We start from the raw sequence: 22,481 nt of genomic DNA, 5'->3' as shown, positions 1-22,481 counted from the left end.
ATTCTATATAACTTCATCTATATAAAGTATGGTTTGGAATAGATCTCTAAGGTCCCTTCCAATGCTAAATCTATGATCTTGTAAACCCTGTGGAACTATCACACTGGCTAAAGGAATTCAGGGTCTCATAATAATGACATTTACTTTCAGGCACAACAGCTTTCCAGGTGGTGGGTCTTATTAGTTATGAAGGACTATACGGAGAGTTTATTTGTGTGTGTAATGGGATGTGTCTGCTATATCAAAAGCAAATGTTTCAATTAAATGATAAATAAATCACATCACCTGACCAGAAAAGTACTATTGAAAATAGGATAAGAGAAATTTAGAGCTGAAAAGGACTTTTGCTATGTAGGATAATAGGATCAGAGATTTAGAGAGAGAAGGAACTTCAGAAACTATCAGGTTTAATCTTTTCATTTTGCAGATGAAGAAACTGAGATCCATGGAGGTTAGGTGATATGGATAGTAAGCATCTGAATTGGGATTTAAACCCAGCTTATCTTCTTTCTACTGGATATAATCTAGTCCCTTCCTCATTTTAAGATATAGAAATTTAAGCAAAAAAGGAGTTAATGAATGCATATTTCTTAAAATAATTCTACATAATATAGACATACTTTTTAAACATTTTTTGAAAAAGTAATATTTATTTTTTGATATTCTTTACTGATCAAACAGCAGTTAACACAAACATTTCCATATCTTTTTTCTACACTTTATTTTCCCAACTATTTGTAATAACAATATTTACTGTACATTTTCCCAAATTATAAGACTCAGATTTTTTCCCTCACTCCCTTCATTCTGCTTCAGTACATATGGGTCTTTTAAAAAAATTTATCTTTGGGATACAGACCTGGTTTGTATTAATAACTAAGTGTATTATACTTTTGTATGTTGCAGAAAACTTAAGTTTCAAAAATAATTAATGCAGAAAAGTAATTTAATCTTCATTTATCTAACTATTATATTAATCTATCATCTATTTATCAATCATGCATCATCATCATTTCTCTCTCTCTCTCTCTCTCTCTCTCTCTCTCTCTCTCTCTCTCTCTCTCTCTGTCTCTCTCTGTCTCTCTCTTTCTCAGCTTATTGTAACTCATGGATTGCTTGGGAACCAGGACACAAAAAAGGTTAAGAATCTTTGGTTTAAGAGAAAAGATAATAAGTTAAATTTGGGGTATTTTGCATATAGTCCTTTGACCTAATCAGAAACTTCTTCTGATATCCCTGAATAGTCATCTAATCTCAACTTGAAGACTTTCCAGTAAGGAGGAATCCACTAACTTTCCAAGGCAGGCCATTTTACTTTGGGGCAACTTTAATTGTTAAAGATTATTTTCTTTACATCCACCCTAATTTGCCTCTGCAAATTCCACTCATTGTTTCTAATTCTCTCCTCTAGGGTCATATAGATTTCCTAATTTTCTAAATTAGGAAAGTTATATAATTACAATAAATGATAATGGAAGTTTGTCATTATACCAATTACTATGATTATTGAATCATAATCCCTGAATGTGGCACTGTACCCCAAGAGTGATTTAGACATTTTATAAATCCATTAGATGTAATTAATAAATTCCTCCTTTAATAGCCTAAAATAATACCTCATTTCCTTGAAATGGTTGATCTGGCTTCCAGAAATAACTAATTCACACTTAAAGAGTTGTTTATAATTGAGGAATCTTGTTACCTTGTTTCATTTTCATAATTTTATCTTGACTTTAGAACTATTTTTCACATTGTTTTGTTTTTGAATATTAAATACTTTCAAAGTTTGTTTACATTTTTTATTCTTCATATACATTTATCATTCTTTTAATTAGGCTATTTTCTAAATATATATATATTGAATCATAATCCCTGAATGTGGCACTGTACCCCAAGAGTGATTTAGACATTTTATAAATCCATTAGATGTAATTAATAAATTCCTCCTTTAATAGCCTAAAATAATACCTCATTTCCTTGAAATGGTTGATCTGGCTTCCAGAAATAACTAATTCACACTTAAAGAGTTGTTTATAATTGAGGAATCTTGTTACCTTGTTTCATTTTCATAATTTTATCTTGACTTTAGAACTATTTTTCACATTGTTTTGTTTTTGAATATTAAATACTTTCAAAGTTTGTTTACATTTTTTATTCTTCATATACATTTATCATTCTTTTAATTAGGCTATTTTCTAAATATATATATATGTGTGTGTAAATCTATATTATATATATAGAGAGAGAGGATATATATACACACAAATACAGGGCACACATATATACATTATGTTTAGTATATACAGTATATACACATAATGTATATAAATTTATAATTGTATCTCTGAGAAAATGCTAGAATATTACTTTTGGAATTAGCTTGCAGAAATGATGACCTCTGGATATAATATCTGATTATATTGTAGTAGAAGGCTGATCATAAGACTCCTGGTCAATTTGGTACCCCTAGACCACTTGATGAAATTGAAGAATTCAAAGAGCTGGGCCCCTTCATTTTGAGTATCACTTTGCACTATGTAAAAGATGAAACCTTGAGTAGCCCACACCTAAGTGGATGTGTAGCATATTAATGGCATTAAACAGAAACTAGCCAATTGACAGCTTTTAAGGACATGTAGATGAGTATTCTTGATTCTTTAGAAGGTATTAATATATTCTGTCAACAATGCAATTATCAAAGGGCTATTGGCTAATTAAAGGAGCAGGCATATTTCTGGTAGTATTTAAAAACAATTTAAAGAGCTGGAGGTAGTAGGGAGAGATTACTGCCATCAAGAGAGCTGTCTCTGACAGCGGAGAGAAGTCAGTTCTGGAACTTGGAAAGAAAGCCAGCTGTGGAAGAACACAGTTCTGGTGAGGGAAAACTGCTCTTAGCTTTTCCCTTTATATCTGTGAAAGGAAGGAAGGGGTATTCTATCTCCCCTTCTTCCCATAAGCAAAGACATGTTGAAGAGAAGCAATTCTGAGCAGGGGACGCTGTGCCCATCAGAAAGGAGCCTCAGAGAAGCTGGCTAAGGAAATTGATTGCCCTGGGAAGAAGAGGAGACTCATGGAGTCCAGTGGTGTGTGACCTATCTGTCATACATCCTGCATTCTGGGGCAGTAATATGAGGGCACCTTGAGAAAAAAAAGCCTTTGGGGTCCAGAAGTGTTGGAGGTGTGAGTTGTCATGATCATGTATGTTCCCTATATTACATGTGTGTCCACTCTTCCAATGATGCTGTGGCAAGTTTGCCCCATAATTATGGGGGAATATTTTATTGTTACTACTTATGGTGTGCCATTAAGTAAATCCCTTTGCTTTGAGCTAATTATGTTTTCTTGCTACTTATTTAAAGTAAAAATGCAGCTATGAGGACTTATGAACTATAGATGGCATCCAAGATGGAGGTGTTCCATAGAGGAGCTGATACCATATTAACAAATGATATAGGTATGCACAGTGTACAAGTGAGGTTTCTTTTTAAATAATGAAATTAAGATAGAGTGTAAGGAGACCTGAGTTTTAGCCTTGGCTCTTTCACTAATTTGCTGTGTGACCTTGAGCAGTACAATTCCACAAACGTTTATTCGGTTTTGTATAATTTACAAGTCATTTTTATAGGTTCTGGTGATAGAAAGATGAATAAGACTCAGGCTCTGTCTTCAAGAATCTTATAACGGGAGTAAGACATATGCACAGATAGCTGGGATACAAAAGGGGATGTGATGAATGCAAAGAAAAAATATAGTAAAAGTGTTATGATCAATTTTACTTGAGAGAGATCACTTTCTGCTAGAAGATTCACTAATGAGTTGGTTTCTGAGTAACTCTTTGAAAGAAGAGAGGAACTATACAGGTGGCCGTAAGCTTTTTCTAGGAGAGATGATTTTGTGAACAAAGGCACAGAGATGGGAAAGAGCATGCCAGGAATGGGGAACAATGAAGAGTTTGATTTGCTTGGATTATAGAGGACAAGAGGGAGAGAAATGTGAGCTAAGGCAGGGGGAGGTAAGGTGGAAGCCAGGTTATGAGTAACAGAATTATAAGCTTATACTTTATTCAGTAGTCAGTTTTCTCCTGTAATAAACAAGTTGTTAGTTTGTTTTCAACCTTGTTATTGAGTCCCTGATAAAATATTATATGGTTTAGAACAGTGATGGGCAAACTATCCCCCCCCCCCCCCCCCCCCGCCAGATCCAGGCTGTAGTTTGTCCATCGCTGTCTTAAGCATTTCCCTAATCACTACACCCCCACATCCAGATGTAGTGATTAGGGAATTGCTTAGGGCAATGATGGGCAAACTATGGCCTGAGCCAGGGGAAAGGGTTTGGAATAGTTTGCCCATCACTGGTTTAGAACACTAATCTTAAAGTCAGAAGGCCTATGTTCTGCTAAGCTTCTGTTTCTGACTTTCTTCACCTATTAAATGTAGCAATATTTACACAGCTTATTATCATCCAAGATTGTAAGGCAAATACATTTAGGTTTCCATTTCCTTTTAAATTTCAGGGATGGTGCTTAAGTTCACTTGTACACTATTGTGTGTTCAGAGGTAAGCTATGTGCTCTGGGGGATGGAGACATCACATACTATACCATCTCTTCATATACTTATAATTTCGTTGGGAAGATAACAACTAACAAAAGGAATCAATTGCAATAATATAAAATAGTATGGAATTGAGTACATGTACTTATGGGGAGTTCTGCTTGCTTGGACTTTATTTGAGGACACATAGAGAAAAGAATTAGGGGTCCCAAGGGGGATAGCTGCTCTTTATGTTTCCTCTAACCTTCAAATATCACTAGACCCAGGGAAACAGTTATCCCTATCAGTAGTTTATGCTTCATTAGTCAGGATTCCTATTACAGTTGAAGAAACCACTTCCTTGGTGGGTCTTGTAATTTCAATAGGAACTCTTTGCCAAGGATCATGTGTGAAGAGTATTTGATCTGATCTCAACCTGGTCCAGGTAGTATATAACTTCCAGACTGTTTTCTACCCTTAATTCAAGTATCATACATGATTCCAGGTTCATATTTTAAGAGATTATGCCTGATTCCCTGATTCTTTGAGTGTAAGGAAAGAACTTTTTATCTTGATTTATAATTTTAGTTTTTCTTTTATGCAACATATTTTGGGAGCAAAAGCTCCTTTTGTTTTCTTCTCTGCTCATTCTAGGTAAAAAAAATAAAACAAAACCTATATAACCCTCCCCCCCAAAAAACATAGCAACTCTCAAAAGGACTCCAATTATAGTAAAAAATATTGCCAAGTTTATTGCTGAAACTCTCCCTTTTCTTCTATAGTTTTATTAGTGACTACTTAAGTCCTACAACTTTTTCTCTAACTCCCCCCCCCATTTATCCAAGAGAAAACAGATAGGGAAGTGGGGCAGATGGAAAATAGAAAAGGTGAAAGAATTTTTCTTTTGAGTTCTCAATTGTCTTTATAGGTTCACAGCATTAAATTGAAGAACCAATGGCATGGGTGCCAAAGATGGCAGGCAGAGCATTCTCTGTGGGCATGTGGTCATCCTCCATGCCATCCATCCCAAGAGTTCCTTACAAGAAAGGCAGAGGGACTAAGATAGAGCTGCTCCCCTCTCCTTCTCTACCATGTCTGATGACATTTTTTCACATCACCTGCTCCTCTGCCCAGCAGCCCAATGGGAGGGCACAGAGGGTGAGGAGAGGCAGCTCACAGGTGGCAGAGTTGAAGGGGAATGGAGTGCTTGAGCCACTCCCCTCCCCCTCTCTACACTTACTGAGGACATTCCTCACTTCACCCACCCCTCCCCCAGAAGCCCAATGAGAGTGCTTCCTAGATTCCCTGTGTGGGGGAAGGGAAGGGGCAGGGTGTACCCAGCATGGGGTGGGGGGCAGGGGCACAGCACAGGGTCTCTAAAAGGTTTGCCATCACTGGTTTAGGCTATTCTGCCACTGAAGTTGTTAATCTACCTTCTCCTTTTTTCCTATTCTTTTGCTTCTGAGATAACCACTTGTGATTTTTCCTCCCAGAAGCTCTGCCAGTGCTCCTAATTTTTAGGAGAGGAAGAAACTATTAAAGTCTCAATTCAATAGGAGATATTTGGATAAATGACAGGTCGTTTGATTATAGGATTTGGTGCCTGGTTAAGTCGGCTCTCACAGGCATCCTGACCTGAGTGGAACAAATTGCTAGCCCAGGTCATTGTACCCCCATGATTCAGGACTGGCCAAGGAAACTAGAGCAGCTGCTACTGCTTAAGGCCATCTTGATACAGATAACTTTTATCTCTATTTATCCATAGGTAAAACCTAGGCAGGAAAAGCCATCTTTGAGTACATTCCATTTGTCAGGCCTCAGGAATCCTCTGAATTTCATCTTTCATGCCAAGACAGATGAAAGGATGGTTGTAGACAGTGATATGTTCTACCAGGGACAAGGATGAACACAGGAGTGAATGATGTATTACCTTGATGTTTTCTTCCAAATAGCAACCTTTTATGAGTAAGACCATTTGGGACTAGAGACTTGTGGGAAAAACAAAAGGTCTAGAAATCTTTATGGCCTATTTCTCTAATTGTACAAACAAGGAAACAGCCCCAGAATTATTATTTGACTTGCTTCGTAGCCAGTTATTAGCACAACCCAAGACTCTGACTTGAGCACCAGTGTTCTTTCTACCATTCCAAAGTTCAGAGAAGAGACAGGAATGTGGATATTTCTGGTGGTGATCTACATTTAAATTTTTTATAAAGTAAATTAGGTATTGGAAAGCTAGTGAAAATAAGCAACCAAACATAATTTAGGTACTTGCTTAAGTTGGGAAAGACTATTTTGTCCTTTGAGACTGACTTTGGCAAAATACTTTTTCTGGGGCAGTGAGGAAGAAATCCTTTTAATAATATTTTCCATTTTATGCTAAAATATTTTGATGATCTTTTATGATGAATGTTCAAATATGATCAATCTTCTTAAGTATGACACAACTTCAAAGAAGTCAGTCAATTCTAAGAGTTTTGTTCTGCTTTTAAAAAATCATGTATAAAGGGGCAGCTGGGTAGCTCAGTGAATTGAGAGCCAGGCCTAGAGACAGGAGGTCCTAGGTTCAAATCTGGCCTCAGACACTTCCCAGCTGTGTGACCCTGGGCAAGTCACTTGACCCCCATTGCCTAGCCCTTACCACTCTTCTTGCTTGGAGCCAATACACTGTATTGACTCCAAGATGGAAGGTAAGGGTTTAAAAAAATCATGTATATATATGTATGCATAATTTTATATAAAATGTCAGCAATTCCATCTTTTACTAGTATTTTTCTCCTACTTATTATAACTGGATATCTGAGAAGAAGGAGCCAAAATTTTTCAATATCTTCCCCTGTCTTCCAAAACCTGGATCGTTTTCTCTCTCTTTATTATCCGCTGCCTAGGTAGTTCAGTTATCATTTCTACACAGATGATTCCTAGATCTCTATATCTAGCCTTAGCCACTCTTCTAAGTGTAAATCCTATAACTACGTCTTAGACATTTGAAACTGGATATCCCAAAGCCATCTCAAACTTAACATGCCCAAACTAGGACTATTTAATATCTTTCATTTCAATTCTACCCCTTTCCCAAACTTCATTATATCTGTTGAAACCACCATCGTTCTTCCAATCTCATAGAATTGTGGGTTTTGAGAGATAGAAGAGACCTCAGTGGCTGTCTAATCTAACCTCTGTATGAAAAAGAAATCCCACTGTCATTCAGCTTTTGCTTGTTTCCTAAGTTCATTACTTCTTACTATTTCTGACTCCAAATATCTAATCATTTGCCATATGTTTTCTTTTTCATTTTCACATCTCTTTAAATGTTCTTTTCTCTCCGTTTATGTAACTCCTACACAGGTATAGGACCTTATCACCTCTTGTCTGAATTATTGCAATGGTCTTCTCATTATCTTACCTGTCTCCACTGTCTCTCCATTTGAATCCACTCTTCATATAGCTGCTGAAGTGACTTTCCAAGGCCTGATCATGTTATTCCTCTTCCAAATAAATTCCAGCGTCTTGCTGATTCTCCCAGGATCAAATAAAATGTCTTTAGTTTGGTAGTTAAGAGTATTGACAGTCTAGGCCCTTCTTGCTTTACCACAGTTTAAACAAGGACCTGTGACCCAAGTAATTCAATGTCTGAATACAATACCTTTCTTTAATACTTCAAACTGGTCATCATGAAGGAAGGAATCCACTATTCTGACTCAAGAAATTTCATTTTTCTATAGTTCTATTTTTCAGGACATTTTTCCTTATAGACAGGCAAAATATGCTTTATTACCTACTCTGAGCCAAAGAGAAAAACTCAATCTCATTAAATTTGATGTTCTTTCTAAAAATCCAAATATTAAATATTTAATGTCAGTTCTACAGATGCTTAATGATAAATATCAACACCAGAAATTTTTAAATAATATATGGATTACATTCATATAAGGATCGTTCAAAAATAATTTATTTTAAGAGCAGGGCTTAAATGCTGTGAGCTTTCAACCAAATGACTGATTTATGAATCTGCAAACCAGCTGATATAGGCCACATTTTCTTGCTATTAAAACACAGTTTCTTGGTATCAAACGAACTTAGATATTGAAAATTCTGAGAATAGAAATTCTGGAGAACCTATTGGAAATTATGTAGCATAAAAAAATTGGAGTTAAATGTGCTTTGGAATACTCTGCCTAGTGGCATTAATTAGTTCTGTGATCATTTTGCTTTATTTTAAAAAATTAAGAGCATGTTATCCAAGAAAACTTTTATACATACAACATAAGCAACAGTGCAATATTAGCAAGACTGATGCCCAGGGCAGTTAATATTTTTGGAATTTCAGTGTTAACTCCTGTCATTGCTAGAGGATGTTGAGTAACATTAGAAAAAAATTTTGAGATATGATGGTAGAATTTGGTTATATATTGCAAAACTATATTGCTTCAAAAACATTGCATGGCATATATCTTTAGAGCAGTGAATAAACAAGACAAGCATATTCTTCAAATAAAATCCTTGAGACATATACCTTAAATGATTATTCATATTATTTAAATATATTTATATTATTTATTAGTTTAGTTTAAATAATACATAAATATAATATGTAAGCATATATTAATATATAATTATATAAAATGCCATTGTATATATACTATAAAATATTATTATGTTATATATTTATATTATAATCAAATATTATTTTATACAAAAATATATTAAATATANGCAACAGTGCAATATTAGCAAGACTGATGCCCAGGGCAGTTAATATTTTTGGAATTTCAGTGTTAACTCCTGTCATTGCTAGAGGATGTTGAGTAACATTAGAAAAAAATTTTGAGATATGATGGTAGAATTTGGTTATATATTGCAAAACTATATTGCTTCAAAAACATTGCATGGCATATATCTTTAGAGCAGTGAATAAACAAGACAAGCATATTCTTCAAATAAAATCCTTGAGACATATACCTTAAATGATTATTCATATTATTTAAATATATTTATATTATTTATTAGTTTAGTTTAAATAATACATAAATATAATATGTAAGCATATATTAATATATAATTATATAAAATGCCATTGTATATATACTATAAAATATTATTATGTTATATATTTATATTATAATCAAATATTATTTTATACAAAAATATATTAAATATATAAATATTTATAACATTTAATATATTATAATTTACATATATGCTTGGTTTGATATAATAACATAAAAATAGGAAAATAGGATGCTAATACCTCTCATTGATGAATAAAGTCCTAACCCTTTAACCTAGCTTCCAAGGACCTCCACAGTGTGGCTTCATGTTTTATGGTCATCGTTTTTTTTAATTTTCTGTGTCTCTTTGACAAAATTGGTGGTCATACTAAATTACTAATTTTTCATTTAAATATACATGTATATTTAAATGAAAATTTATAAGTATGTATAACCTGCTCCCCTACCCCAGATCTAGAGTTCTTATTTTCCTCTTCTTTTCTTGAATATTCCAATCCAATCCAGAATACATAAACTAAGGCCAGCTTGAAGCTGTCCATGGCCAGGATGAAATCAGGATGACCTGGGTTTAGGTCCTGACAGATACATCCTATCTCTGATTCTGAGTAATTCACTAGGATTCTTGGTGACCCAGAGAGCTCCTTAAGACTCTAAGTCACAGAGCATTTTTAATATGTATTGGTAAAAGCAGTTTCTTCATTGGGAAGCTTGTTATGAGGAAGATTATTTAGTTATCATTTAGGAGACCTAACAGGAAGGGCTGGAGAATTCCACATGGAATGGGGAAGCAGGAAGTGTGGCTTTGCTCTCTGAGACAGACTTCATGGTGGTTGGGACAAGCTGGGAGACCTCAGAGCTAGTGGAGCTGTACCCTGATTCCCTGGGATCCTGGAGAGTGGTGAAGGTTGAAAGCAGAAGACATCAATCCTGCAAGACAGCACTGAGTAGGGAAGAGGCCTGTGATCTGGTTACAGCTTGCAGACTTCCTCTCCCTACTGGGCTACTTTGGATCATCAGTTCTGGAGGAGTTGGCTCCTGGCATCCTGATAACATCTCTGGACTCTGCTGTGAGGATTCCCACTCCAGCCCTGCTATTCTCTGGGCCCTGCCTGGCTTAGGTCTTAGATGAGAGTAGTTAAGTCCCTCCCCTGACCCTGTGGTTTGCCCTTAATCTGAAAAGTGTAGAAACCCCTATTCCTATCCTTTACCATAGTTTCTTTAATTAAATTGTTATAAACTCTTGCCTTTTGCCTGCTAGCTTCCATAGGCCCCATGCCTAGATGGTACAGAGTGACAGTTGGGGCCTAACCACCACTTCTGTTAACAGATAATCTCCTTAGCAGTTAAACCCAGTCTCCCTACCTTGTTTGGTCCTGCCTTCCGTCATTCCTGTCTCTTTCACACCCACTGAGCCCATAAAATAATATTTAAGGCAACAACCCTGGTTATTCCCCATTATAAGCTCCTCATAATCAATGAAATTCCATAATCATTGAATTAACAGATTTGGACTAAGGAAGACCTACAGTGTGCTGGTTTCTGCTAATGCAATAATCAAACACAAACAAAAGCAGACAATGCCTATAGGCAATTGGGATAAAATACATGTTTTAAATAAAACGTTCATTGATATCTTTTAGATTGTTAAAATCCCCTCTTAGATTAGAAATCCTTCCTTCTTAGAGAACCATCCTCTATAAAAGAATGTCTTTTCAAAAAAGAGGAGCAAAAAAACTAGCAAAATCAATCTATGTACTGAAAAAAATTGGACAACATATACCGTGCTTCACACTTGTGGACTCCTTCCCCTTCCCTCCATGTGAGTTGGGAAATTGTCTTCTCATAAGTAAAATCTGTTAACAGAGCATGTTAATAAATTCATCCAAGTTTGGCCTTGGGGTAAGATAGAGTTTATATTATTGTAGGCTTAAATAATACAAAACAAAAACTTTAATGACATATAAAACCCTGTTTTATGAAGGTTAGAGGAAAACTGACTAAGAGATCCTAAAAAGCTTTGTGGAATAAATAGCACTCGAGGTGAGCTTTAAAGGATAGATTTCAATCAGTTATTGGAAAGGACAACACTTAGATAATCTCAGGCATAGGAAATATAGGCACAAGAATGAGAAAGCACAAGATTAAGAATAGAGTTGTGTCTCATTTGACAGGAGCAACAGTGTTCACGTTGAGGAGCAGCAATAAGACATAAGACTAGGGAAAGGTTATAAAGAGCCTTGAATATCAGAAAAAAATGAAGGTAAACTTTACTCAGTATTCAGCAATGAGTCACTGAAGATTTTTGAGCTGAGGAGTGACTTTACTAGATCAATTATTGACTAGATCATTATGATGAGTAGTCAGGCAAGAATATAGATTGAAGGGGAACAAAATTGGAAGCAGGAGAACTTGTTAGGAAACTCACAATTATCCAGGTGAATGCTAATGAGAGACTCTACTAAGGTGGTGGGGAGAAGGGAAGAAGGGATAGAATCAGGAGATGTTGTGGAGATAAAAATCATCAAGACTTAATAACAGATTTTGACATGAGAGAAAAGAAAAAGGTGGGAGTCAAAGATAGCACTAATATATTGTTTTGCTATTATTATGAATTGTGGAAATCCAAGACTCCCCTGGGTGTTAGTTCTTTATTTTTCTGTTTTTTTAATTCCAAAAGGCAAGCCTGAAATTCTTTTAACCTGCAAAGAGCCTTTGTGATTAGTTCAGATAGAAACATCTTTTAGAATAAAAAAATAAGCTTAGATTCTGGAGACAGCAAATTTTCTGTGAAGAAAAGTTCTAAATTTGTTATGCTATTTGCATTTCTTTAAACACAGAAAATCTTTGTCCTTACTTATTATGCAGCAAAATAATAGTGTTGGAAAAGGGTTTTTTAAGATAGTAATTATGCACACACTTCACTTTCTTGTTAATACATTTGCAATGTGGAACAGTTTTAAGCTGTCCCAGAAAAATTTGGTACCTCATAGAATCAAAGAATCTGAGTTAAAAGGGAACGAGAGATGATCTACTCCAAACCATGCCAAAAGAATTGTTAGGTCCTCTACAATATCCCCAACAAGTGGTTATTGTAAGAGGGGAAAATGGGAATTATTATGGTTGGACTAGATATTTAAGGTATGGTCACCAGAAATCGATTAACTCCATTTCAAAATAAAATAGACCCAAGTCAGGATAACCTTTATGGTGGTTTATTTACAATTAGGAAGGTTGAAGGTAGGGAAATTGAGAGAGAGAAAAACTCTAGCCTGGACCAGAGGCCAGAACCAGGTAGGGATTCAGAGGCCCCAGCAGAGGGACACAGAGGTTAATTAAACAAAGCTTCTAGCCACAAGGCTTCCTCTAAGAAGAGAGGCCTCCTTGAGGCTAGAGCCCCCAGAAACACCAAGGGAAGAGAAAGAGAGTCGGCCTAACTTCCCCATGTGACAATTCAAAGGGAAACAGTCTGAGGTCTCACCAGAGCTGCTTCAAATACCAAGTTCAAAGCACCAACTCCCCCCACAGGAAGTTACCATCATATTTAAAAGATAGCATCTTTCATCATTTCCTGCATCCACTTCCAATTTCAAGTGGACAAATGACAGCCTCAACTCTGTTTTGGACTCCCAAGGGGCAGTCCCTTGTTTTTGATTTGTTATTATCACATGTGGGTCACAGACCTCCCCTCTCCCCACTTAATTCTAAGTTGGGTAGGGTGGCATTATTTCTGGTGGCTAGAGTCTGAAGAATGAATGAGGGTGAGCTAATTCCATCTACACATTATTCAGTCTTCCTCTTAAAGATGTCCAGTAATGGAGAAGATGCTGTTTTCTGAGGCAGCCTGTTCTACTTTTGAACAGTTCTAATTCTTAGTGTTTTTCTTATAGTAAGGCAGAAATCTGTCTTTCTGGAAATTTCCATCTCTTCTTCCTACTTCTGCCCTTTGGAACCAAACAAAACAATGTCAATATGGCTTATAATAATGATAGAATAATTATGTAAAAGTAAAGGTTTTTTCCTTTATGATAATGGAGAGCTGCAGAAATAATAAGCAGGAGATTGTATATAAAAACATGATTTTCAGGTGAGCAGTACTTGGATATTTTTACTCTAATTCTAATTTTTAGAATTTAGAGATCTGTCAAAGCTCTCCTAAATCTCTATTTCATAATGTGGAGTTTATATTGTGAATCTGGCCTTGGCTCTGGAGGAAAGAACTAGGAAGGCTGTGTGATAATTGATATCTATATTGAAGAGTATGCCTTATTCAGAAGGAACAAAATAATAAAAGAGACAATGGGATGGCCTTGTAGTTAGGCTTAGCATTTGAATGCAATGTTAGCAGAGGGAAACAAACAATACTGGATAGGAGTATGTTACTTCATCTTTAAAAGCACAGAAATAATGAGTTCAGGAAATAGGCTACAAGACTGGCACAACAGCATCATGTAGTAATATTGGCAGGCCTCAACTCTATAGACATTGGCAGGAACACACTGTCTAAATTAGAATTGCGCATGATCATATCAGCCCTCTCTGGCATGGTCCAGAAGGTTGCTCATTGATACCTGAGATGCTGCTACAGGACTAGCTGCAAAACCCAGCCTGGATGGGGAGGGAGGTGCTGAGGCACCCTAAAGATCCCTCGCTCCCACCTAGAATGGAAAAGAACAAATGAAAAAGCCAAGAATCAAGGTCTGTTTCTTGGCATCAGAAGGGAGGAGTCCTGAAAGTCTCTTATATTATGACTTCTTACCTGACTTTTTAAATGAAAGAGTGACTTGAGCTCCCTCAAGAGTGACTAAAACAGAAGGAGAGGTAGCTGGTCCTGACAGGCACTTTTGGATGCCGCTGCAGTCCATCCATTCTTTAACACAATGTTGACTGGAGCAAGTGAGTGAATGTGTCTGCATGCTCTCCAGGGTCTCTAAGGCCCAAACTTTATATATCACCAGGATAGTCAGATTTCCTCTGAAACAAGCTCCTTGCCCTCTCCATGTGACAGATGCCATCTCAGGGGATATGCACATGTGCCAAACCACCATTAGGTTAAAAAAGAGTCCAATGATCCCATACAAGCTTTCAAAGTAATTACATGTTTATTAGATACAGCACATCCTTTGTTCTGTCACACATAACATGCAAAAAAAAAACATTAAGAAGGGGCAGGTAGATGTCTCAGTGAATTGAGAGTCAGGTCTAGAAATGGGAGGACTGAGTTCAAATCTGGTCTTAGACACATCTCACTGTGTGACCTTGGGCATTTTAATCCCTGTTGCTCAGCCATTACCACTCTTCTGCTTTGGAACCAACACACAGTATTGATTCTAAGACAGAAGATAAGGATTTTTAAAAAATACATCAAGAATTTTCAATAGCAAGAAAATAATTGATAACTCTTTCCGATGAGTTATACCTCTCAGGGACCTAAAATAATCTATGTGGTTTGGACTCTCCTTAGTAATTGAATCTAATTTGGAGTTGAATCCCTCAGAAATTTTGGTGAGATCCTCTTTACCCCCTTTAATCCACAAAGATATCCAGATATTTAGTTTTACCTTATGGTGTGGATTCCCCTTTAGAGGAACATACTTGACTTTTAAAACAGGAATTCTTTGACATTCCTCCTTAATTTATTCCCTGCCTCATTCCCTTCAAAAACTATTCTAACCCTCTTGCATTTTTCCCTCTCTGTAAACCAAAGATCTTTTTACCTTGCTGAGAAAGTCAAGAACCTTTGATGAAAGTTCTTTATTCTTCCTTCATGTTCATTTCAAAACCTCTGAATATCACCTCCAAATCTTTCCTCTTGACCTCCAGCTTCTGACAATAAAAATGCCCTCTCCTTGCCAAAATCAAACACTTAGTGTGAGTCCTTGATTCTATCCCCTCCCACCTTCTCCAGCAGATAGTGACATCAATATTTCCTTCCTCCTCATCTTAAATATCTTCTATTCTACTTATCTATTTGAAAATCATCAAGGGGTATTAGATAGTACCTCATCTGGACATTGAAAGGAGGATTTAAATGAGAAAAATGAGGTAATTATAAATTCCAAGTATGAGGGTTAAAAAATCAGTATGGATGTAAGAGAGTATGGGATGAAATCAAAGAACTAATAATACAGTATGGCCATAATAGAGAGGAGATGAAAGGGAATCCTGTAAGATCAAAAAAGTAGGTTGGAGCAGGATGTCAAGAAAGTTTATATTAAATCCTATAGATACTAATGTTTTTTGAACTTGGGAGTATCCCTGTGAATACTATGTGTTAAGAAGGTTATCTTGGCATCCTTATGGAGGATAAATGTGATAAAAGGTAGATGTTAGGTAGACTAATTAATTAGCTATTGTAGGTCATTATAGTAGTCCAAACAGGAAGTGAAGATGACGAGTTGGAGTACTGGCAGTGTTAGTAGAGAAGAAAGAATAGATTTGAGAGATTATTAGAATAGGATGGGCAGGATTTGGCAGTTCATTGGATGAATCAAAGATTACTCAGATGGCAGCCTGATGGGCAAACTTTTTAAAGAGGGGGCCAAAGAAAAGGAAATGCTTATCTGTTGGTCTTTTTCTAAGGCAACTCTTTTGAAGTTTCATTGTATTGTATTCATCAGATTAGGAATAATGTCATGATAGAACATTTCAGGGGGCTTCATCTGGCCCACTGGCCGTAGTTTGCCCATCACTGGACTAGGAGGATTTTTAATGGCATCAGTAAAAATAGGTAAATTAGAAAAAATGAGTTTTTGGGGAAACTAATAAGTTGGAACTTGTTAGGTTTGAGGTGCCATTGGAACGACCAAGTTGAAATGACAAGCATGTAGGTGCACATGTAAGAATGTTGTTTAGTGAAGATATTTGGGTTGGGTATATAGATTCTGAATTTATGTCCAGAAATGTGATAATTGATAGCTTGATGTGGTAGTCCAACTATACTCTGCCCTGGTCAGACCAGCTTTATTATTTATTTACTTTTCTTTTTACATGACTGACCAAAGTCATTTTTTATCATACATTATCTGGATGATGTTTTTTATGCCATTTTTTGTTCAATGATGGGTCTTCAGTCTCATAATTAAGGATCCTAAGCTCAAGTCTCACAGAAGCTATTAAATTTTACTTTTATTTTAAAAATGCTTTTATACTTTACATAAATGAACATGTAAAATCTAGATCAGATTGCTTACTGTGTTTTGGATAGGGAAGAATGGGGGAAATGGAGGGCAGGAGGAATGAGAATGAGGGAAAGAGTTTAGAACTCAAAATTTTAAAAAAATGGATGTTAAAAATTGTTTTTACATGTAGTTGGGGAAAACAAAATATTATTTAAAAAGCTTTTGTTTGACTTATTTTGTTTGCGTAGATCAACATTTGAAATGGGATTCTTTCATGTCCCATTAGTTGAAGATTTGTTTAATGTTTAATAATCTTTAAATGCATACAAACATACAAATACATCATGGAAGATGCATCAGGAAATAACATAGCACTTATTATTGTTATTTCCTTGTTTTAGGTAGGAGAAGTAATTCTGGTTAACAGAAAAGCAAATAAATCTGTGAAATATCCTGAAAGAAACAAATTGCAAGAAAATAAAAGGTAATATTTCTTCTTTAATAGTTTTATATTCTTGCCTTTGTAATTTCAAGCGAAGATGTTACTGTTTAACCATCATGTAATTAAGGAAAGAAAAACAACAAATGGTATTGCTTATAGACAGTGCAATTTGTCCTAGAAACCTGAGTCTCCAGTAGGAAACATTGGCTTATAAAGGTCTTGGTTTCAGTGGTCCCCAGAAGAAGAGTCCACATCACTACTTAAAGCTCTGGAATTTCCCCCCATCAGCATATAGCTTGTAAATGTTTATGCAATGTTGTAGCCACAGAAAAGGCCTGAGTAAGCTATATTTATGTCTCTAATGTAACATATTCAAGGAGTTGGGCATATCTCTGATTAAAGGCGACAGCTGAATTTGTGCAAAGGCTTCCAAAGAGGAGGTTTGTTTAAACCACAGGTGTGGTCTTTGTTCTTGGATGGATGAAATGTAATCTCCGTACCCCCCAATCAGTTAAGCAGGTTGTTTTGTTCAGTAGAGCAATTTAAATTCCAACTCCATGAGTGAGTTACAAGAAAGCTGGATCATGGTAGCTGAATGCCACTGCCAAGGATTCACCATAGGAAGGAATAGCAAGATGCAGAAGGAGTCTCAACCTCCAGACTGAGAAGAGACAATCGAGGTAATCAGAATCATTAGGAGCTGGGCTTTCACAAGACAGAGCCTCGTTACTTCAGTGATTACACTTACGGCTTCCAGAACTCCTAGTAAGATACTTCCAGGTATCCTTCACTGTACTGTTGCCTTTTTAACCCTGTTCTCTATCAGCTTGATTACTCAGTTGTGCGGTGATCACTTTTTACAAATGTCACATACAAGGTATTTTAGCCAGCTTATCATTATCTCTTCGTGGACAACACTATTTGTGCATGGCATGGATGGATGTCTGCCACTGAGAAATTTAGGCTGGCTCAGGACTCGATGGGCTGAGGGAGAAAAAGGTACCAGCTCTAGGTGGTCGATGAAGAAGACTGTGAACAGGGATCATGTGGGCTTTAAGCAGAAGCGACAGCCATTCCCTGCATCCCCTCACACAAAGTCAACTCTTCCCCCCTAACTAGAATGATGCTTTGGATGTCAGTGTCTTAGCGAGCACGCTGTCTGGATGTCCTGGCTCTGCTCTGTATTTGAGGTATGGGCACGGGAGTCATCTCACTTTCCTGAGTTTCAGCATCCACACCTTCAACATGGAACTAATAATAGTTTAGTATCTACCTTTCAGGATTGTTGTGAGGATCGAATGAGATGACGTGCATAAAATGCTTTGTAAATGTGAAGGTGCTCAGTGACAGTTACTGCCTCAAAGCTGAGAGTACTTCAGGTTCAGTCCTCCCTCTGGCATACACTGGCTCCGTGGCCCCGGGAAAATAATTTAACCTCTCAGAATTCTAGTTAACTTTCTAAGTTGCAAAGAAGATGCTGGCCCACATTAGTAGAGGGAAATTCTTCACCCACAGCTTCCCTATATACCAGTGAAATCACAGATCCAATCCTTTCCTCTTCTAGTAAGGTCAGGGTTCAGACCAAGTTCCTCTAATTCCAAAACTTAACTTTATTTCCACTGTGCCATACTGAAGAAGGAGAAATATTGCTAATGCTCATTAACTGATTGTTTGGGGGAGGGGAAGAGAGAGAAGACAACTATACAGATGAGTCCAAGGTTATGAAGGCAGTTTGCTAGAAGAATGGTATTTCTCTCAAACAAAATAGGGAATTTTGGAAGAAAGTATGGGAAAGTGGGAGGAAGATGATGAATGAGTTCTGTTTGGGGCATTTGGAGTTCAAGCTATCAATAGTTGGAAATATGAAACTGATAGTTCAGGAAACAGACTAGAGTTAGATACAAGTCTAAGAATCATTTGCCTAAAGATGATAGTTGAACCCATGGTAACTTATTAGAACACCAGATGGGAAAATTTAGAGATAGAATGGGCCCAGTATAGAGCCTAAGAGGTGGGAACACACAGAGAGGAAGGAACATGGATTATGATCCATCAAAGGAGACTAAAAAAGAATGGCCAGTTATGTAGGTCAAGACTCGGGAGAGAAGTATCATGAAAACTCAAAAAAAAAAAAAGAAAGAAAAGGTATCTGGGAAGAAGATAATCAAAAGTATAAAATTCTACATGGAGTTCAGTAAGGATTCACATAAAAAATAGGCCATTACATCTGGCAGTTCAAAGATCATTGGCAACTTTGGGGAGAGCCATTTCTGTGGAGGGATCAAATTGGAAATCAATTTAAAAGAGATTGAGAAGTAAGAGAAGAGAAGAAATAGAAGTGAGGAATGTAGGTGGCTTTTTCTATGAGTCTTGCTATGAAAAGGAGGAGAGATGTAGGATGATAACTTGAGGTGATAAAAGGATAAACTGAAGATTCTTTTAAAGAATAGGAGATATTTGAGCATAATCATAGCAGCAGAGGAAAGAGTCAGTAGGAACTGAGAGTTTGGAAATTAGAGGGGAAGAAAATTGCCAGGGCAAATTGCCAAAGGAGAAGGAAGGAGATGGGATATCCTTGCTGAAGATATTAAAAGGAAACAAATAAGGTTTTCTTTATAAACATTTTCTTCAGCAGACTACATTTTTATAGTCACACCATTGCCCAAAAAGTAGAGAAAAAAGCATCACATCATTTTTTAAATGACAAAATCAAAACATCATCTCAGTAGAACAAAAATGTAGTCTTAAAGGCTGTTGTTCAACGGAGTCTCTCGTGCATACATACATTTGGCCCATATCAAATTCCTAGCATAATATAACAACAAAAATTCTGTTCTAAAAGTTTATTATTAATGTGAATGAGTCATAAAAATAGGGAGAAAGATGCTTTATACTAAAGTATTTTACTCCTGATTTGGAGGGATATCATGGACAAAGTCCAAAATTGAAGAGAGATTCCTTATAGCTGGTATGGGGTTCTCCAGATGCTCTTGAGTTGGCCCTTTATGTTGATTACATCAAACTACATAACTTTTATTTATAAGTTATTCTTAGAGCCTCCTAAATGAGATATGTGCATACTTAAGAGAAAATGGCCTATTTATTTCACACAAGGGAAAAAATGAATGAAAAGTACTTATAATTCAGAATATTAACATGAAGTTGGGTAGCTAACTTATTATATTAGTACATAGTATATGTATATAAAGAAATATTACAGATAGACAACATTGAACCCACAATGGAACTGGATGAAGATCAGAGGCTAAACTGTGATTATAAATGTGCTCAATATATTTGTTTTAGTTTTTTAAAATAATGTCTATCTGTGGCCCAAAACCAAAACTTTTTTTTAAACATGAGTATTTTCACACTGATTCTATCTGTCTATGAATCTTGACACATCGGAGACTTCCAAATAAAGTCATGGGTGACCCAAAGACCAATATAGAAACTCACATTTCATGCATTTAAGATGTAGCATGTTTCCAATTGTGACCTATATGGGAAATGTGCATTTTGGGTTGATATTTAGAAAATGTATGATCAGAATGGGAGGGGGAGCAATCAAGCAGGAAGAGCTAAGATAGATAAACTACCTACAGAACAAAAGTATTAGGAGAGGTCTAGCATCTTGGGGATATTCTCTTTGGAGAAAACAGATAAGACAGATTAGAAGGGTCAGGAAGGCCTATAGGATGTGGTCATTGGAAGACCAATCAATGAAATCACAGTCCCATGATTATACTAATGTCTATAAAATACATTTACATATATCATATTACTTAGAATAATTATCACAATAAACTATCAGTGTTGACATGATAGATAGCATAATCATTATTGCACAGATGAGAAATTGTCAACAGAGATTCCAAATGTTATCCAGGCTCATATTGCTAGTAAATAACAGAGCTGGTATTCTTTTCACTATAGCTGGTATTCATTCCACTATAGCTAGCTATAGACTAGATATGTTGTTGTTATATTTGTGCTCATATCCTTTTTTTAAAAATATTTTACATGTAATAACAATTTTAGGATACATTTTCCAAAATTATAAGATCCAAATCATAATATCTCCCTCCTTTCTTTCCCTCTCCTGTCCCAGAGATGATAATCAATTTGATCTGGGTCATTGCCATAAATGAATATTCTTATTAAACCAAAACCCCCAAATAAAAATAAAGTGAAAAACAGTTTGCTTTGATCTGTATTCTGACTTCAAAGTTCTTTCTCTGGAGATGGATGGTATTCTTTGTTATAAGTCCTTCAGAATTGTCCTGGATCTTTGTATTAGTGAGAGATTTCACAGTTGATCATCAGTAGTACTGCTGTTATTGTATACAGTGTTTTCCTGGTTTTGCTCATTTCCACTCATCATCAGTTCATGTAGATCTTTACAGCTTTTTCTGAAATCATCCTGCTCATCTTTTCTTATCGTGCTCATATTCTTGATTCAATTCATAATCTAGTTTGAGGCATCTAATTGAGGCCACTCCCCCAACAGACTGTGAGCTCTGAGGCAGTTTGCTCTGGTGGGAAGAACACTGATCTTTAGAGTTGAAGAACTAGGTTTATGTTTTGGTACTGATTCTAGCTGGGCAATACAGGACAAACAACTTCACCTCAGTTTCTTCACTTGTAAAATGGGCATTGTAATATCTGTACTACTCATTTCTTAGGATATTTTGGGATACAATAATATATAAATCTTAAAGCATTATATAAATGTGAGTTATTATTTTGATAGCAAGAGTTATTTAAAATTATTATCTCCCCTAGTACTTAGAACAGTGATTTTTGTACATTGTGTGTTTAATATGATTGTTAAATTGAATTGAGTATGTTTGAAACTTTTATTTGTTATATTATTAGGCTTAAAAGCACCGTTATAATTTTGAAAATCTTTTGACTTTGTAATCATCTTTATTTCTGTTGTTGTTGTTACTATAGAGGCAAGCAAATTGAGAAACTAGAGGTAGATCCCAGCAAGTATTCATTCCCTGATGTGACTACTATAGTCCAAGAGAACAAAAACACTTTGGGACGAATCAGAGCTAAACCGCAAACTATGCCCTGTGCTGATGAAGACCCAGACTTTGAAGATAACCTTGAAGTACCACCTTTGATTTAAACCATCAGAAAGGACTTTCATTGAATATGATCTGCATGATCTATTTCCTTCAGTTAAGAGAATATATCATATTAAGTTAAAATTGTATCATATTTTAATCTATCAAAATGATTTCCATTATATTTCTAATCTACTTTGAATATTCTTTAAAAATAATATATATCATGTGTGTACTACTGATTTTGTTGTAGCATCTCAGAAATTGTTTAAATTTTATTAACATTTAATAATGTTTTATCTA

At 35.9% G+C, this 22,481-nt stretch overlaps 1 protein-coding gene across 1 annotated transcript in view; it reads left to right on the top strand.

Annotated features, from left to right (window-relative positions):
• Positions 1 to 22,240, top strand: part of DNAAF11 (dynein axonemal assembly factor 11) — a 91,311-nt gene extending 69,071 nt beyond the window's left edge. Inside the window, exons 11-12 of the mRNA XM_044684342.1 lie at positions 17,063 to 17,145; positions 22,060 to 22,240. Coding sequence (XP_044540277.1) covers positions 17,063 to 17,145; positions 22,060 to 22,240 — 264 coding nt within the window. The remainder of the gene's footprint in view (positions 1 to 17,062; positions 17,146 to 22,059) is intronic.
• Positions 22,241 to 22,481: the final 241 nt, after the last annotated feature.

The sequence above is a fragment of the Gracilinanus agilis genome, chromosome 1 (assembly GCF_016433145.1).
Source record: "Gracilinanus agilis isolate LMUSP501 chromosome 1, AgileGrace, whole genome shotgun sequence".
Taxonomy (NCBI): Eukaryota; Metazoa; Chordata; class Mammalia; order Didelphimorphia; family Didelphidae; genus Gracilinanus; species Gracilinanus agilis.
Note: the sequence above shows the minus strand (reverse complement) of the source record. Positions and strands in the feature narration are given on the sequence as shown.